This window comes from Girardinichthys multiradiatus, chromosome 9 (genome assembly GCF_021462225.1).
Source record: "Girardinichthys multiradiatus isolate DD_20200921_A chromosome 9, DD_fGirMul_XY1, whole genome shotgun sequence".
Lineage (NCBI taxonomy): Eukaryota > Metazoa > Chordata > Actinopteri > Cyprinodontiformes > Goodeidae > Girardinichthys > Girardinichthys multiradiatus.
Window position 1 is genome coordinate 15,821,478 of NC_061802.1, and position 20,288 is coordinate 15,841,765.

Consider the following 20,288-nt stretch of genomic DNA (forward strand, 5'->3'; position numbering starts at 1 on the left):
TATCCAGATCACAGCGTAATGAATGTTGTGGGTTAATACATCCAACAACCAAACATTTAGACTTTCCACTTCGGCATACTTGGGCTTGGACTACAAAATTGCTGCAAGAAATAAAAATGGTGGATAGACAAAATGAGTTAGCCGTAATTCCATGACTTTGTTTAGCTATCCTTCACCAATGCTGTGACCAAATAGTTAAAAAAAATGTAATAGAGAACAGAGAAAACTGAACGGATTGAAAAATATGAGCCAAACAGAATGTAAAGATATCTACGCAGATTCTGGAGAGACTAAATTCAACTTTTCTACACTTCTACCTACTCCAAGTATAGAATAAAATGTATTTAAGGACTAAAGAAGTGGATTTTGCATGATATGTCCCCTCTTAACTGTTTTGGTTTTGAACTTATATATCATCGTTAATAAAATCATAGCAAGCTCCAAAGTCACTTTCTGTTATGTGGTCCATTGCTTCATTTTGCTCATTTTGAGCAATAATATTCGGTAAAGTGCAGATTTCCTGAAAAGCAGCATTCAAAAACGTAATCAGTTGGTTTGTCTCCTGTAATCTTAGATTACGATAACACAGTTGAACTGTGCTATTACAAGATTAACATTGTCAGATCTGAGGGTATTTTGATCAGTCAAAGCAGGAGGTTCATGCAACATGCAAGTGAGAGAAGAAAAAGACTTGTGCACAGGTGCCACACCTCAGTAAAGTGAGGATCAGATTGAGACAAATGTTTTAATCCCAATCGATTAGCTCGCTGTCTAGGCTTTTTTTAATCCATTGGGATTTTTTAATCCCGGTGGATTAAAAATACGTAGCCTACTACTCCATACATTCACCTCTAACATGCATCCGCTAACCAAAATCTTTATTTAATTAAACAAAAACAGAGCATTAGCACACCAAAAGACAATGTACACAAAAACAACAAAACAAACTTTAGGTTTTGTCCATATTCTACAGCCTAATAGCACAGGGAATAAAGGATTTAGGGTAGGGATTAGTTCTGGACCAGGGCACAATATAACGTTGGCCTGTAATTGTAGAAATTCAGCTAAAAGTCAGGAGAATTAAATGCAAAATAAAAAATAAAACATGAGTGCATACACATTTAGCACACATGTCCAGTTCTGTTTGTGCTCAGAAATATGGCAGTGCTAAGCATAGAACTCTGTTCCTCTGTGAAGCTGCTACTGTTCATTGTAAGAGAGTTGATCATGTTTTTGTATCGGCCTCTCAGCATTCAGATCTTTTGGGACTCAACACACGTCCTGCTGCTGTTCATCTGTCGCAGACCCCCCTCTGTCCTCTTAAATGTTTTTCTCTGCAGCTTTGAGCATTTTAAAGCCTCTTTTTTGACTATTCAGACAGACAATCTTCTCAGCACTACCGCAGATCGGCCCGCCCTCCAAATGTCACCCTGCAGGAAACAATCTTTAATCTTATCAACAAATATTTCAACGACATGCAGCTTTGCTTATTGTTACCTATGTGAGTTGGACATTTTAATATGCCTCTGTGTCCACACTTGAAAACGTTCTGCAGGCCCTGTTAAAACTTTTTTGGACACATAAAATGAAAGAGATAGGTGCTGGAAATCCATTTCACAACACATTTCTGCATGTGGAAGTTTTGAGATCTAGGGTGTCTTGTGCAAGTTGACTTCTAAGAATTAATAGACGCACGTGTCAGTGGTAGTGCAACACGTTTTCTCTCTCGTGTATTATGATTGTGAAGCTATGCCTGAGTAATAATTCAACATTATTAGCCACATTTGTCATTTTCCTAAAATCAAAAGGCAGTATGACCAAGATGAGAGAGGTTTGTTTAAAATATGATTTTCTGTAGAATCAAATAACTTTATTTAGGTTTAAATGGCTCTGTCCTCAATAGGAATCAAAGCAGAAAGCATTTAAAATATTTAAACAATTTTCTAAAAGTGTAGCTTTTCTGTATCATAGCATATATTCAAATCACTTCCATGGTCACACATGTTTTAAATTCAGCACCTAGGCATTCAGACTGCTTCTACAAATCTTTGTGAGAGAATGGGTCGCTCAGGAGCTTGGTAGATTCAAGCATGGTGCTGTGATACCACCATGATGCCACCTCGAAATAAAGTCCAGGTGTGAAATTTTCTTGCTGCTAAGTTTTCAGTTGTGATCTGTTTGTGGTATACCACAGTTAAAGTGACTGGTAATGACAGCAACTCAGACATAAATCAGTAGGCCACAAACATTACAAAGCAGGGTCAGTAGATATTGAAACGCAGAGTAAACAAAAGTCACTAACTCTGCAATAGCGAGAGATCTCCAAACTTTAATGTTCTTCAAATTAGCTCAAGATCACTGTGAAGAGAGCTTAATAAAATTGGGATTCCATGATGAGGAATCCAGGGCTTCGTAGATGTGTTCTCTGGACCAATCATGACTTCGTCTGGCAGTCCAATGGACAAGTCTGGATTTCGTAGTTATTGGAGAACAGTACTTTCCTTACCACATTGTCTTAAGTATAGGGTTAGGGTTTGCTGTGGAAGAAATTATGTTGAGGGACATGATGCCCCAGTACACAAGTCAAGTCCTATAAAGACAAGGATTTGCAAGTTTAGTGTGAACAAACTTGATTGGCCTGCATCTCAACCCAATTAAACACCTTTGGAATAAATGGGAGACTGCGAGCCCTGTTTTCCATCTAAACAACAATGTCTGACCTCACAAATGTGCTTCTAGAAGAATGGTAAAAAAAACAAAATTCCCATAAAAATATATTCCTAACCATTATGGAAATCTTTTTTTATTGGATTGGCAGTTGTAACTTAAAATGATGGGCCAACATCATATTAAAGAAAGGGGTGTCTCTCAATTTCACATGTGTCCGTGTTGGCAGACAAGTGAAGCCTTTTGTAAGACTGATATACATGCTATATAGTTGAACAATTCAGCTTTAATTTGCATTATTGTTTTTGGTAATAAACCAAACAAATAGCATGAGTGGTATATTTTTCCTTTGGTTAGGAACCAAGAGTTGGAAAGCAATGTAAGTAATGTTTTAATGTTAATTTGTGCTTTAAATGTGACCCTGAAAAGATAGACAATTTCTTGAGAGCAACTTTCAGCTTCAGGTCTGTACTGTGTGCCTCTAAACAGTGGCGCAAAAGCATTTGACCAAGGTCAAGCATCATGATGAAAAGCTGTGAAATGCATTTACTATTCCTGCTGTATAAGTATATGTTGTTAGAATGTATATTGCTCTGTTTCCAACAATTCATATTTATCTACATGACCTGCATTTTTCTTCTGAGAAGATAGCTGATGGAAGAAGAATGTAAATCAAGCACACAATGTCATAAAAGATTTTACTGTGACTTGCTTATTCATCTCTTGGTCACTTTATAACAAACTTTTCATCTGTTAACTCTGTGTCTTTCGTCCAGTGGGCTCCCAAGACAGTTTGTTGGAGATTGCCTTCCGATCCACGGTACCTCCAGTAATTTGCGACGCCACCACACCTAAATCCGAGGTGTCGGATGTTAACCTTTCTCTGCTCGGCATTGGTGATGGAACCAGCAACGCCTTTTCCTCTACCAACGGAACTCTGGGAAGCCCACTAGGTAGGGACCAGTGTCTACATAAACTGGAATGTTTCCGTTTTCTCCCTGGACCGCCGGGGCATCCACCTCCTCAACTCCCTTCACCTCCCCCGTCACTCAAGCCTAACAGGCCCGAGACTCGAGGTGGAGATACGCCTGATGCTCCAGCAGGCATCTTATCCAGAGAAGTGAAATCTTTGGACTGCCTGGAGTTCGCCAGGTTTCGTGAGTCAGGTATCGCTTCGGAGTATGAGTCGAACTCAGACGACAGCGATGACGGGGAGGATGAGGGTGAGGATGAGGATGAGGAGATGGAGATCTTTGGCTGGGGAACGGAGGAGGAGACATTGAGACTGCTCAATGCTCTTAACAGACAGGGAGCTCCCGACTGTTTGGGAGATGAAATAGCTGTTTGAGACAATTCCTGTCCAGTTAACTTCAAATTTATCTGTAAGGCTAGCATTTCGTGGACTAACTTCTGTCAGGTGCGCACAATTATTTCTATGAACCTGATATAGTTATACCACGTAAATAATGGATTATGGTTTCATAGATTACTTGTTTCATTTATATCTTAGCTTCAGTGTTTAGATTTGTTCGGCTTTTTTTTTTTATGTTTAAAAGTAGTATTTGTATCACTGTGAAATGAAAATGAAATAGGTAAGGCAACATTACATGTTATGCATCAAAATTACTTAGTTTAGTTTACCTTGGTGTGTCATATCTCATAAAAATAAATCAAATTAAATATTTTCTGTCTCCGTTTAGAAAAGCTTATTTTTCTGCGAAGTGCTACATGACATACGTAGATACAACAAAAATAAGCCAGAGTGAAGCTAAATCAAGCAGAAAAATTAGAGGTTTTTGCTTTTACACATGTTGAATGTCAGCACGCCAGCCTGAAGGTAAGTCAAATTTTATAGAAAAAAAGGTTTAAATTGTCTTTTTTTTAAAAAGTGAACTACTTTGAGCACACCATCGCCATAAAAGATTTGAAGAGAAGCATAGACTTTTCTAGCCAACACCTTTATAGAAGCTAAAAAAATAGTTTTTTAGCTTCAGTTGTCTGTAGGATGCAAAATAATTGATAATGCACTATTAATTAATACTGTAACAAGTATGACTTTAGTTACACAAACACTACATTTCCAATCACAATGCCCACACCCCTCTTTGTATGTTTTGACATATTTACCACTGTCATCAATTATTAGGCTCTTCACACCTCTGGCAATTAAATTCTTGACATGTAAATTACAAATTCATCATCACACTAGGAAGACTAACAACCCACCATTTACAGTGGTGTAAAAAGGTGTTTACCCCCTTCCTGATTTCTTATTGTTTCTTATTATTTTGTATGTTTGTCACACTTAAGTGATTCAAATCATCAAAGACAACACAAGTAAACAAAATGCAGATTTTAAATGAAGGTTTTTATTATTAAGGGAGAAAAAAATCCAAACCTACATGGCCCTGTGTGATTGCCCCCTAAAACATAATGAGTGGTTGGGCCATCCTTACCAGCAACAACTACAATCGAGTGATTGCGATAACTTGCAATGAGTCTTTTACAGCACTGTTGAGAAATTTTGGCCCACTCATCTTTGCAGAATTGTTGTAATTCTTTTTAAGCTCATGCCGCAGCATCTCAATAGAATTCAGGTCAGGACTTTGACTAGGCCATTCCAAAGTCTTCACTCTGTTTGTCTTCAGCCATTCAGAGGTGGAATTGCTAGTGTGTTTTTGATCATTGTTCTGCTGCAGATGTTCGTTTTAGCTTGAGGTCATGAACAGATGGCCAGTAATTCTCCTTCAGGATTTTTTGGTAGACAGCATGATTCCGATTCATTCATGGTTCTATTAATTACATCAAGTCTTTCAAGTCCTGAAACAGCAAAACAGCCCCAGACCATCACACCACCGCTAGCATATTTTACTGTTGGTAAAATGTTCTTTTTCTGAAATGCGGTGTTACTTTCCAAAACCTTTGTCTTTTTTGTCCACAGAGTATTTTCCCAAAGGTCTTGGGGATCATCAAGATGTTTTCTGGAAAATTTGAGATGAGCCTTAATGTTCTTTTTGCCCAGCAGTAGTTTTCCTCTTGGAACTCATGCAGACCATTTATGCCCAGTCTCTTTCTTATGGTGGAGACATGAACACTGACCTTACCTGAGGCAAGTGAGGCCTGCAGTTCTTTGGATATTGTTGTAGGGTCTTTTGTGACCTCTTGGATGACTCATCACTGCTCTCTTGGGGTAATTTTGGTCAAACGGCCACTCCTGGGAAGGTTTACTACTGTTCCATGTTTTCGCCATTGTGGATAATGGCTTTCACTTTGGTTCGCTGGAGTCCCAAAGCTTTAGAAATGTCTTTATAGCCCTTTCCAGACGGATAGATCTCATTACTTTCATTCTCATTTGCTCCTGAGTTTCTTTGGATCTCGGCATGATGTTTAGCTTTGGAGGATCAAAGTGAAGTAGACCAAAAGATGCCTTTGTCAGGCAGGTCCTGTTTAAGTGTTTTCTTGATTGAGAACCAGCCTGGGTGTGGCCAGAGAAAGGAAATTCAGGTGTGATAAACCACAGTTATGTTTTAACAGGGGGGGGCAATCATTTTATTCACACAGGGCCATGTAGGTTTGGATTTTTTTCCCTTAATAATAAAAAGCTTCATTCAAAAACTGTAATTTGTATTTACTTATGTTGTCTTTGACTAATATTTAAAATTAGTTTGATGATAGCATTTCTCCAACGAAGCACCTCTTGAACCAGTTCGGTTCAAATGCCTTTAAAGTTTGGTGTTTTGTTGAGCTGCACGCAGCGTTCCTTTTATTGCAAAAAGAGAGCATCCATAAACTAAAGTTATTACAGAAAAGGAGACGAGTCCCTGCAGGAACTATGCTATGTATAATGTTTTCATTTGCATATATTCAGTATCTGCAAGTGTAACAGAAATGGATAAATTTAAATCAAATTAAATCATCTTTATTGGTCATTGCACATGTACATTACAACGAAATTTGTCCTCTGCATTTAACCCATCCCTTATAGGGAACAGTGGGCTGCCATTATGCGGCGCCTGGGGAGCATTCTGGGGCTAAGGGTCTTGCTCAGGGACCCAGAGTGGCAGTCTGTGGGATACGAACCTGGTCCCTTGTGTCTCCTCCGGAACGCAAACCTCCTGTTCTAACCACTAGGCCCCACTCCCCCCATTCTTTTTTTTTTTTTATACGGTAGTTATACAATGCGTGTTTTGTGTGTTTTTGCAAATGTATAATGTTCACACAAACCTTTGCTGGCGTACTTGTTGTTTCTATTGTCCGCAGCTTCGACTTGCTCATGGTTGATGTTACGGTTTGCGCAGAAGAACTAAGTATTCTTCAGTGACCAAGTTGAACTAGAGTTTGTGCTCTGGAACCTCTTTCTTTTGGTGAAAACATGCGTCACCAGCTTGAAATCACATTCAGGAAACGGAAAGGGCTTCAAACCGCATTGGTGGAAAAGGGGTATAGAAAACTGTGTCGCGGGTGCCAGTTCAAGTTCTCAATGCCCTGCGGTTGTTTCAGCCGGCACTTTTGAGATGGAGCCAACTGACTGACAGGTCGGGTATCTAAAAGTCATCCTTGAGCCAGCCATATGGGACAGCCTCATCAATGTTACTCAGATATATAAAGTTCTGCTAAACTGTGGTTCTCATTTGCAGCGTGGAGACGATTTGTAAATCTAATCAGAGGTACAGACTGGACTCATATTGCTATAAGGGCAACATCTGTAAGTATATATGCTTTTGTCAATAGAAAGCATTTCCATTCAATATATGTGCAACATATTTGTGATGCGCAAATGTGTCTCACAAATGCAATGGCACATTGGCCTCCTCAACTCAAGATTTCTTTATACTATAATAATAATTCTAATTATTCTAATTATAATAATTGTGTTGGGAACATACCTCAAGCAGACTCCATGCACGATGGCTAGCTTCTAGGTATTTTCTTATTTTATGTGATGCCCTGAATGGTTTTAAAGAATTAAAGTACTTCACATACAGTAGTGTGTGTAGTAACAATCTTCCTAATAGAAATATAGGAGGCATATTCAAGCTATGATTAAGCTCAATGCAGCAGCTAGACGGTGCCATTTGGATTTGATAAACACAATGTAGAACATAGCGTGTACAAGCTGACAAACGTTTTATTTTCAGGCAGGTTTGAGTCGCTGATGTCTTTCAGGGAGTTGTTAGTTTGCTGTAATTCACCACAAAAATACCTCATAGTCTGTGGACAAACCGTCTCTGTGACTGCCACATCACCGTTGCCATGGTTATTTGGACATGTGGTGGGTGCCTTCCGGTTATTTTTGCTGTATGTATGAAGGAAAGGTGTGTGGTGACACGTGTACACACGGTTTTAAACAGCTGACTTGTTTTGTGCGCCTCAAGTTTTGGAATTTCTCCCTACAACAAACGTTTAGTATTAAAGCTGCACAGTCTTTTATGTATGAGGCCCCAGGTCTTTACCAAGTTCTAGTTATTTAAATCATGCCTCAATAGTACAGAAACACACAACAGATTCAACACGGGCCGTTTTTATTAAATACTGTAAGTAGGAATCCAAAATGTTCATGTTCCACTCAATGATTACAAGATGCCCTGTTCTTCTCATTGATCCACTGCCATCCTGCTTGACACTTGCTTTGTGGTTTTTGTGGCGAAATGCTGCTTTGGGTTTTCTCTAAACATGGTTTTGTGTCTCTTGACTAAATATTTCCACTTTGGTACAATCTGTTCAAAGAATATTGTTCTAGAAGTCTTGCGGCTCATTAAGATACTAATTGTGCTGCCATTTTCATTTAGAGAGGAGAGGCTTTCTCCTTCAAACCTTTCAAAGGAGGTATTCTTGTTTAGCCTTTTTATAATTGTCATGTCATAAATTTCAAAGTATAGCATACTAACTGGCATGCAGATTCTGAGATAAAGCCCTTGTGTTTTTTGCAGTTTTGCTGAGCGTTGCAAACTGTTTTCAAGCATCTTTGTCTTAAATGCACAGTTGTCTAATTGCAGCAATCTTAAAACCACTGGACCTTCAGAGAATATGATTATGTAATTCTTGGGCTGCTACGTTCCTTGGTATACACTGAAATAACAAAAACTGAAATTGGACTTTAATGGATATTTGTGACCATAAGACAGGCTTACATCATATTTTGTCTTTGTCATAAACATTCAGCATCTTAAAACAGCCTGAGGACTCAAATATGGGAAAAAACATTAAGTGCTATTAAAATACAGCAACACTTGACAGCTGCAGGCAGATATCGGGTCAGACTAAGTCCAATGTAAGAGAAAACACAGCTCCTATTTTACTGGAGTCGGTACATTAACTCTAATGCATAAATTGTCAACAAAAGAGTTAGACTGAGTCAAGCTTTTACTGCAGTACTTCATCATCTTTATACAGTCTAGGTTCCCCTCTCAGAGTTCCCCTAATATCTAAAACATCTAAAATGTAAGATGTAAATATAACTACAAGGACATAATAGAACGCAAATCAGAAATGAGTGTTCTGAGACATATTTGCAGGAAATACTGTATAAGAACAGCACAGTAAACTGAAGCATTTGATTCCTATTCAGTCTGATAATGCAAACCCCAAGAGAGCAAATATTTGTGCAAACCCAAGCATATACTCTAATTCCCTAAAATCTATCATAGTCATTTCCTTTGTTTTCCCTGCCCCCGCCTTTTTCATTACACTATCAAAGCTCTTCTCTGTGCATCGGACACACTGACTAGCTTCTCAATTAGGATTCAGGAGCTGAGCTTGAATTTTATCTTAATTTATTTTATTTTATTTTAATAGATGGACATTTAAAATTAGAGTTTGTGTCAGCATTTCTTTTCATCTGTCAGTTAGCTGTAAAAGAAATGTAAACCATGTCTAAACATGTTGCTGTGGGCTTAATATCTACCTTTACAATATTTGTTTCAGGTTAGTTCAGGGACAAACCCTGTTAGCACTGGTAGTCCATACAGCAGGGCTTTAAAACTGGAGAGCTCCTATGTCTTGATGGAGTGAAAAGCAACTCATGTTGTCATAAAATTAATGACTCTTGGTTCCAATGCATTGAAGATAGTTGTTATCATCTACACTTAGAGGAAGTGGAATCCTTGCTCTGTTTGTAATTGCTGGCTACCTTACAATAGAGATGTGTATTTGTATGTACAAAACCAGTTTCCTGAGCCATCCCATAGAACCTTTCTGCCCTCTTTCCATCATTTCAGTAGTCTGCACTTTCCCCATGTGTAATTTATGTAAATCTGGGATTAGTTAGATCTAAAAGTACACTGCTTGTTTGTTCTGTCGTTCAACACTGGCAAAAACCCCTCCACAATAGTGGCTCACAGATGGAAGCCAGTTGTCTTGCTTGTTTATATCCAGCTCTGGGTAAAGCCTAGGGGCACAATGCTGTATTAAAGTATAAATTTTGATTCATGCTGAGAGCTAACAAGTTTTCATTTTGGGCCACAGTGTATCTGAACAACATTGCAGTATTTGGCAGGTCTTGACTCAACTGAAACTAAAAGTGGGATCGGGACAAATCTAGAAGTGCTTAAGGTCTTTTTCACAGAGCTTTAGCCTGATCTAATCAAACCAACCAGTGGGATTCCAGTGAATTGCCTTCTACGTTACTGCTTGCCTTTTAAATCTGTTATTATTTGGGAACGAAAGAAATTTTGTGGTAAAGAAAATTGTTCAAAGTTGTTGGCACCCCTGGAAAAAATGTGCAAAAGCATTATATAAACCTTTATTACAATAACAGAATCTCACATCGAATATTCTGGGGGAAAAAATCATGTTAATAAATATTTGTTGTGTAACAGAATCACTCATGCCACAACAATTGAGATTCTAAGCATTTTTTTTAAAATAAATGGAGCGGAACCTTTTCAAATGTATACTTTATACTTTGTTAATCAGAGTGTCTATGAGCATTTGATTGATAATTCATGAGTTCTTGTTGTTTTGTGGTGAAACTGTAATAAGAAAGGCCCATTATACTCGCTTTTCCAAAACAGGAAAGAATAAAAAACAGAGAGATTCCTAAAAAGCTCTAAAGCTGAATTATACAGTACTCCAACAAATGGTGAAAGGTTATGGTTACCAAGAGTCCATAAAAGTCCATTAGATGCTATGTACCTGCCACCCAGCTGTTTGGGAGGCAGTGCAGGAATAGCTTTTCCATTCCTACCATAACAAATGCTACTGGGATTTTAACTGGAAACACATGAGAATACGATTGGGCTTTAAATAAAATATGGTGTCTTCCGCCAGAAATTGGAAAACGGGCCTTTCAGTAGACTAATGATCCAAAACATATGGCCAAAGAAACACAGAAATTATTCCTTTGGCCATGGAGGAAGGTTTAAAAGAAAGGTTTAGTGTCTAAGAATCATTTCTGTGTTTCTTACATACATACATATATATATATATATCATAGGGATCAGAGGTCTTTAAGAGTCCAAACCTTACCTGATGAAAACTGAATCTAAAAACAAAGGAACAGCAGTTTTCTAAGTTGAAATCAGAACAATTCTGACTCAAATGTGATTGAATCAAAAGGATACCGACAGAACAGTACGACGTGCCACAAATTAAAAAGATTTGATGTCATACTTTACATTTCACCTCTGCTTTCTCTCCTTTGTGAATACAGAAGAATAATATTATCTGAGCTGCTAACTAAGCTGATTGGATACCCTTACATCTTTATTAAAGTCATGACAAGACATTAAAGGCAGACAGACAGAGAGTGATATGCAGCAAAGATTCCTGATTGAAATCAGAGGGAGGACATAAAAGTTCAGGATCATCGCTTTACAGGCCACATTTGGCCTATATAAATTAATTACTCAGACATACTGGGGTCCAAGTGTTCTGAGTATGAAAAGTGTAAAAAACGACCTTTATACTTCAGTGTCTTCTACATCATCTTTTATTTTCTTCATCTTCCTCACCAATCTTGTTTTTACTTTGCTATTTATGTTCTAGTTTAATTTATTTTATTTAAATCTTATTTCAGTTCTCAACACATTGAGCAATAGATAATGTTCTTTAAATGGATGTGTAGATTCTTATTCATCCATTGTTAAGGCCATTTTTATTGCTTGAACATAAGGCAATTAGACTTCAGGGAAAGACAGTATTGTTGAATTTTATTGAAACATTTAGGATGCCTAATGAGCATAAGGAACCATACTGAATAATTGTATATTACATTATATTATAAAGAATAGGATGTTTTTTTGTTTTTTTGTTTTATATTCTTTTTTATTCTGTTCTGACTCTGCACCCTCAGGGGCAAATTTTCTTTTTGCCTTTCCCTTTTTTTCATTTCATCACTTCTTTATTTCTTTAACTTGTGGGTCACCTTTACTGTATTCTCCTCTTATCTTCTGAACTCAACTTTTCCTCCTCGACCTCTTCAAATGTCAGATGCAGTTTTATTTTTACGTAGTCTCTTGTTGCTGCTTCATGCATTTGTGATTCATTTTTTGTGAATGTGGAAAAAGAATAGCCCTCAGCCTTTCACCTTGGCAGATGGGGAGATAGTAATTACTTTGTGTCATACTTGTGGAAAACAGACTTATGAGAGCAACCTGTCAGAAAATATTAACCAACCTTTCTGTAGGTACATATGGTGCTCCAAAGCTGAAACAGGGACAAGCTATTTATGTTCTAGTTTAGTTTATTAGTTTCAATCATCAGTTACCTGTTATTCGTTGACCCTTTACGAGATGTATTGTATACATTTAATTTTACAGAAGACAAGCAGGCATGTATTTGTAGTTGTTCTGACATGAGTAAACGTAAACAGAAATGTTTTAATTTTAACATCCCACACATTAAAAATAGAAATAGACAATAGACAGACTGGAAGAGGTATTCATTTTAGTTCTAGAACATTTAACATCATCAGAATTCCTCAAATATTTCAAACCCTTCTTCCATTCAGCAATAGCTAAATGTAACAGTTGTTTGCATCTGAAAGCCACATTGCCAACTTGTCCAACAGAGAAGAACTGGGGTTGGTGACTTGTATTGATTTCACTGTCACAGACGCATGTTGTTTGAAACTGGAGTTTAAGACTGGGACAGCAAAGGGGCACTGCAGATCAATATACAACGCAATGACCTGCTGATACACATACCACAACTTTACAGGCTCAGACACAGCTAACCAGCACCCAACACACACCTTCAACCTCTGGACCTTAACATATAATTTGCTTTGGTTTAACATGTCAAATTCATTATCTTGAAGAAGAAATGCTCTTTTTTTCGTTTGACCTTGGTCTGCCATCAAAAAGCTACATTTATTTTTTCACTGAAAATTGTCAGCACACTGAGTTAAATGTTCATAAAAAAATAAGATGGTGATCAACAAAATGCTTAAAGGAGAGGGCAGATATCTAATGCATATAACTGAATTCTGTCTATTTTTATTTCAAAGCATGAAAACATACTGTAGTTGTGGATCATACATTTACCATTGATGCAATTAAATTCCTGCAAATGTTAATCCAATCAAAGCACTGCATTCAACTCTATCTAGTATACAAACAACAATCTATGTGTGTAAACAATGAGGAATTCTAAAGGGTTGAAATTATTAAGCAAATCATATGAGAACAGTGCTTGTTGGTTTGTTTGGCATATGCTTGTAATATTTGGTATGGCTGTAAATTGTTTACTGATATGTAAACAATTTACATATCAGTTTAGAGTGATTCATATTTGCAAAGTTTCAGCATAAAACGTTATACAAGCATAAACAGAATATAATCTAAGTCTGTCCTTGGTTTGTAAAGGCCCCAACTAAGTTAGCCTTGTTAATGTGAAGTAGCGCTGTGAGATGCCTGAGGAGGCGGTGGGTCACATGGAAACAAACAATCACATCAGACCATTAAAGCACTGTAATCAATGGCTATGTCTGTGCCAGAAGAGCAGCAGGAATAAAGAGCTCAAAGAGCCAAGTAATTAATCCTCTGACCTCAACATCAATGAGCAAAAAGAGAATTCATCACAAACTACCTAAATTAATGCAGTATGTATAGAGTTGTTTTAACACATAGGCAGTTACATTTACCTTCTGTTTTCGGGAAATATTGTGTCCGTTTTTCCTTTTTTCAGTGCTCATTTAATCTAACATCCCTCCGCCCGCCATACTCTCAACACAATGCTCAGTCAGATGACACTACTCTCTTTACATTTGTCTCAATGATTCAGTGTTGCTACACTCACACGACTCTTGCTAGCTCCACGTGTTGGCAATCCGCTGTGATGTTGCCGTCATGCAGAACTGACAGCTGTTTGTATGACTGTGTAGCTTGATACGAAACCTGCAACAGGTGGAACTCCACATGTGAATGGCCAACATGCAACATGATTAACATAAGTGGTCTAACTCTGCCGCATTTGTCTTTAGGAGTATCTTTCTTGTCCTTTCTATGTTTTGAATTTTGCTTTTGCATGACTTTGGATGCATTGATGCCAATGGAATTAAACCTTGCCCGACTGTGTATTTTAATTGTTCATGTTTTCATTCTCCTTCATGTTTTGGTACATCTTTAAAAGTAAATGGCCAGAGGTGCATTACCACTACAACAGCTGTACAGTTACTGTTAAAAACACAGCAGGATACAAAAATTATGAATTTGCAATGCAGGATTTTACCAAATATGACATTTTAAAAAAGTGGCTCAAAACAAAAATCCCAAACAACAAGGCTGACACAAAGAGCTGAGTTTAAGGGTGATTTGTTGGCTTTCATAAACACAATCCTGGACAGATTCCGACATGGTCTCTGAAGCCTTTTCTTTCAGTCAGCTGATTTTTTTTACTCGAGGAATAAAGCCCTGAAGGAGAAAGTGTTCTTGTTTTATATGCTTCAGCTTTATATTTGTGAACCAGAGTATGACTGTATGTATGAGCCATGATGGATGGTAACATAGGTGCAGAGGCTGAAACAAGGAGCGAGGAAGATGATAATAGTCTTCCTAACTTTAATCCAGTGTGAATCTCTTTATATTCCTGTTTGATGGTGTTATATTGCATGATTTCTGTAGATGTTTGCCACTCTTAAACACCATATTATGCTGCTGATTATGGTACATACCAGCATAACAGTCACATAATTGTCTTATAATACCCAGTTAAATACTACACAGTGCATAAACAGAAGGATCTAATTGTGTAACTCCTGCATAACTGAATCAACCACTGCGTTCACTGCAGTGCACCTTGCTCTTCATGTTGTAATCAATGATAAATCATGTTCTGTGGTTAGTCATGGTACAGCTAACTGGATCGACTTGGGCCCATTTTCTGTCTGCTTGCCAATCACTCTTGGCAGTCATGGCATGTGGTGTGGTGGTTCTTACAGGTCCCGGTCAGATATATAGTAGGCACTTGAAAATAAGTTTTTGGTTTCAGCCTGCCCTGGTTCTCTTATGACCTGTCTCCATATGTTTATCTTTGCTGAATTATGTGGAAACTAAGCTTCTGGTTCAGGCTTTTACTACTCTTCATCCTGTACGTTACCCCTCGGTTCCATCATCCGCTGCCATGCTCTTTGCTTTCACTGCTATGCTGACGATGTCCAACTTTACATCTCCACCAAATCCATCACAACTGGAACTCACTCCACCCTGACCAGCTGCCTCACTGAGATAAAATCATGGATGGACTCAAACTTCCTAAAACTAAACTGTGGCAAGTCAGACATCATCATCAGTCCCAAATCCCTCACCAAAACCACCAACAACTTCAGTCTCACCACTGACAACACCACTTTGTCTCCTTACATTCACATGCGCAACCTTGGAGTCAACTTTGACAGCAACCTCTCCTTTAAACACCACATCAACCGCACGACAAGAACTGCCTTTTTTCATCTGAAAAATATTGCTCGTCTCCGCCCATCACTCCCCTTCTCGGCTGCTGAAACAGTATTCTCTATGGTTCATCATCCAAAGTCCTCAATAAACTTCAGCACATTCAAAACTCTGTTGCTTGCCTGCTCAACCACACCCGCTCCCGTGACCACATCACCCCAGTTCTTCAGAAGCTTCATTGGCTCCCTCAGCGCATTCATTAAAGTCCTCCTTCTCGCCCACAAAGCCAAACGAGCGCCATGCGACCTCACCAACCTGCTCCACCATCACACTCCTTCCCACAGCCTCTGCTCCTCTGATGCCAACCTCCTGTCTCCACCACTCAGAGCCAAGCACCGAACCTGGGGTGACAGGGTCTTCTCCACAGCTGCTCCCACCCTCTGGAACTCTCTCCCCAAACACATCGGGGACTGCACTGACCTCATTCAAATCCACATTCAAATCAAAACTCACCTTTTCAGAACAGCTTTTAATGTATGATTTTGATGATGTCTTGTTTTATGCTTGTGTTTTTTTAATGTCCAGTACTACGTATAGTGTTTTTTTTCTTCCTTCATTTGTATGATGTTCTAAACTGCTCTTTTATAATTTTGCTTGATTCTTGTAAAGTTTCTTTGAGTTTTTAGAAAGGCATTATACAAATAACATGAATTATTATTGTTATTATTATTAAAATACAATTCAAATCCCTCTAAAAAAACAAGTCAATTTAAATGAAGTGCATTAGCTATTCTTAGCAATACTCTGTTCTCCAGAATAACACCTGAGACATTGCAGTCACATGCTCAGAATGTGGAAGGTGCTATAAAACAAATTGAAAAACTATGATGGTTTGTTTTTTAGAGGGTGAACTATGTGTTACTTGAGTTTGATTGATTTCAGTCTTACTCTGGCCAGCTTGTTTAAACAAAATAAAGTATTTCGTGTCCTTTTAGCATTTGTTTTGTTTCGTTGTCTCCTATTCAGAATGAATGTTTTGAATACACCAGCATTAAAATGTAATTTCTATTTTATCTGTTATAAATCTACCATTTCAATTAATGACACTCAATGTGTTGACAACTTTTAAATGACTTTGCACAACTCATAAAAAACTATTCAGAATCAAGCTGTCTTAGAGAATAATTTCTAAAACTGGCACTTAAAAGGATTAAAAACTGAGAAACTTCATAAATAGTTATGCATTGTAAGGCCTGAAGGTGACAATAACAATAATAAAATTAATATAGAAAAAAATAATATTGAGGAATAATATTTCTAGAGCAATCTTTGAAAAAGCACAACATGCAGGGACTCCTAATGGTTAAACTTTTAGTGAGACATGTTTTAATGTAAGGAGTGTTCAAACCTCCACACAATATTTCATTGAACATAGTTCTTCAGATATGTCTCAATACTGAGGGTGCGTTATGGATTGGTGAACTCTGTGGCCAAAAATGATTAGAATGCCTTATGTACAGTGCTGCAGTCTGTTGTTACTATGGTTTGTTGATTCTACATAAAGTTTTTTACATAAAAAAATTGTTTTGTAATAAAGAGTTAACTGACTTGCCAGTAGCACTCTGCCTTATTGTATTCGACAAATGCATAAGACCTTGTCTTTATGATGAAAATTTTTTCTTCTGAGTGATTGTGCTATTATTTTTGGTTGATTTTGCTGCCTGAGAGGATCTGACACACATCTTCATTACAATACCAGTTAGAGGCAATTTCTGCCTTTTATTTTTGTGAAAATACTTTTTGGAAGGGGGTGCATACCTCACTGTCCCTGTGATGTTAAGATCAAATGGATGCTGCGATTCAACAAATCTTGAGATTGTTAATTCATCCCTCCAGACACCCCAGGGCTGTTTTCACCTCTTGCAGCTGTTCATGAGTCAAATCTCTAAAGCCGACACAGAGAGAAGTAGATAAGAGCAGACTCAAACTAAAAACCTGGAACACCAATTACACTTTTTAATTTAAAGTATTAGTTTTTCTTTGTCTTTTATTGCTAAACTTGTCCTTCTGTCTCTAAATCCCCCTCCAGGGAGTTGTTTGGTCAGACAGGCGGTGAATTAGCAGAAGACTGAATGAATTATTGATCTGGTGGCATAGATATGTAGCAGACTGAAAGCACCCAAACATGTCTGGCTACATTCAGCACTCCTGCCATATACAATTTTTATTTTCCTTATTTCTAAGATCTATGTTTATAACCATCAGACTGGACTCCCAGGTATATTTCAGTCTGAAAGTTTTTTTTTTTTACTAGGCATTTCCCCGAACATTTAGGATCAAGTGCCAGTAAATGTTCTTGTTATATGTAGTTTTTAAATTATATTTGGATGGAGAGGACATATATCCTACCCTCATAGCGTACTAAATAAAAGGAAGCTGTAGAGAAAAATGTAAAATTTTCCCCTGTAATTTGAGAGCAGAATGTGCTGTGGTCTGGCTACTTTGCTCAGTGGTCTCTTCAGACCACAGTAAGCTGAGAAGTTCATCTAGATCAGTTTTTGGCATTTCTGTTGTCGAAGTTAACAAATAATTTCTGTTCTCCCATTGCCTCTTGGTACCACCTGAAGTGCGATACGGTGTGGCAAGCTGTTCATGTCTCACTGATAATGATCATTCTATATCTCTTTTGTATTCATTATGTGTCTCCAGCCTAAGGATGCCCTGTTTATCTCACACTGGGAGCTCCTTTTGCTGCGGCATTCTCATGAAAGGTGCAGTTCTTTTATCTGCATAACTCATGTTAAAAAGCTCTAATTCTGAACCCCTCTCCCAAGTTGTCATGTGAATATGCTCACAGTAAAAGGCACTGCACTTTAAAAACATCATACAAACAATTTTTTGTGAACTTAATCACAGCTTTAAAAATGAAAACCTTTGTGCATACAAAGAGGTCACAATGTTTGTATTCAGTCTTTAAATTTAATGGGGAATTGGCTAAAACATATACATATACAGGTCCTTCTCAAAATATTAGCATATTGTGATAAAGTTCATTATTTTCCATAATGTCATGATGAAAATTTAACATTTATATATTTTAGATTCATTGCACACTAACTGAAATATTTCAGGTCTTTTATTGTCTTAATACGGATGATTTTGGAATACAGCTCATGAAAACCCAAAATTCCTATCTCACAAAATTAGCATATCATTAAAAGGGTCTCTAAACGAGCTATGAACCTAATCATCTGAATCAACGAGTTAACTCTAAACACCTGCAAAAGATTCCTGAGGCCTTTAAAACTCCCAGCCTGGTTCATCACTCAAAACCCCAATCATGGGTAAGACTGCCGACCTGACTGCTGTCCAGAAGGCCACTATTGACACCCTCAAGCAAGAGGGTAAGACACAGAAAGAAATTTCTGAACGAATAGGCTGTTCCCAGAGTGCTGTATCAAGGCACCTCAGTGGGAAGTCTGTGGGAAGGAAAAGGTGTGGCAGAAAACGCTGCACAACGAGAAGAGGTGACCGGACCCTGAGGAAGATTGTGGAGAAGGGCCGATTCTAGACCTTGGGGGACCTGCGGAGGCAGTGGACTAAGTCTGGAGTAGAAACATCTAGAGCCACCGTGCACAGGCGTGTGCAGGAAATGGGCTACAAGTGCCGCATTCCCCAGGTCAAGCCACTTTTGAACCAGAAACAGCGGCAGAAGCGCCTGACCTGGGCTACAGAGAAGCAGCACTGGACTGTTGCTCAGTGGTCCAAAGTACTTTTTTCGGATGAAAGCAAATTCTGCATGTCATTCGGAAATCAAGGTGCCAGAGTCTGGAGGAAGACTGGGGAGAAGGAAATGCCAAAATGCCAGAAGTCCAGTGTCAAGTACCCACAGTCAGTGATGGTCTGGGGTGCCGTGTCAGCTGCTGGTGTTGGTCCACTGTGTTTTATCAAGGGCAGGGTCAATGCAGCTAGCTATCAGGAGATTTTGGAGCACTTCATGCTTCCATCTGCTGAAAAGCTTTATGGAGATGAAGATTTCATTTTTCAGCACGACCTGGCACCTGCTCACAGTGCCAGAACCACTGGTAAATGGTTTACTGACCATGGTATCACTGTGCTCAATTGGCCTGCCAACTCTCCTGACCTGAACCCCATAGAGAATCTGTGGGATATTGTGAAGAGAACGTTGAGAGACTCAAGACCCAACACTCTGGATGAGCTAAAGGCCGCTATCGAAGCATCCTAGGCCTCCATAAGACCTCAGCAGTGCCACAGGCTGATTGCCTCCATGCCACGCCGCATTGAAGCAGTCATTTCTGCAAAAGGATTCCCGACCAAGTATTGAGTGCATAACTGTACATGATTATTTGAAGGTTGACGTTATTTGTATTAAAAACACTTTTCTTTTATTGGTCGGATGAAATATGCTAATTTTGTGAGATAGGAATTTTGGGTTTTCATGAGCTGTATGCCAAAATCATCCGTATTAAGACAATAAAAGAACTGAAATATTTCAGTTAGTGTGCAATGAATCTAAAATACATGAATGTTAAATTTTCATCATTACATTATGGAAAATAATGAACTTTATCACAATATGCTAATATTTTGAGAAGGACCTGTATATATTCCACAACTAATATTAAATGTCCCTTAGCAAGTTGCAGAAAAACCACATCCTCTTTATTCCCATCAACAAGCTTCTGCCATAAATCTGGTTGCATTTTTGACCACTCTGCTCAGCAGAATGGAGGGACTTCATTTAAACTGATTAGCTTCCTTATTGAATAC

General features: G+C 38.2%; 1 protein-coding gene across 2 annotated transcripts in view; it reads left to right on the forward strand.

Annotated features, from left to right (window-relative positions):
- The window catches only part of LOC124873932 (carboxyl-terminal PDZ ligand of neuronal nitric oxide synthase protein-like), a 227,368-nt gene that overhangs the window by 196,173 nt on the left and 10,907 nt on the right, over positions 1-20,288 (forward strand). For both annotated transcript variants that reach the window (XM_047374992.1, XM_047374993.1), the window contains exon 10: positions 3,444-3,620. In XM_047374992.1, coding sequence (XP_047230948.1) covers positions 3,444-3,620 — 177 coding nt within the window. The remainder of the gene's footprint in view (positions 1-3,443; positions 3,621-20,288) is intronic.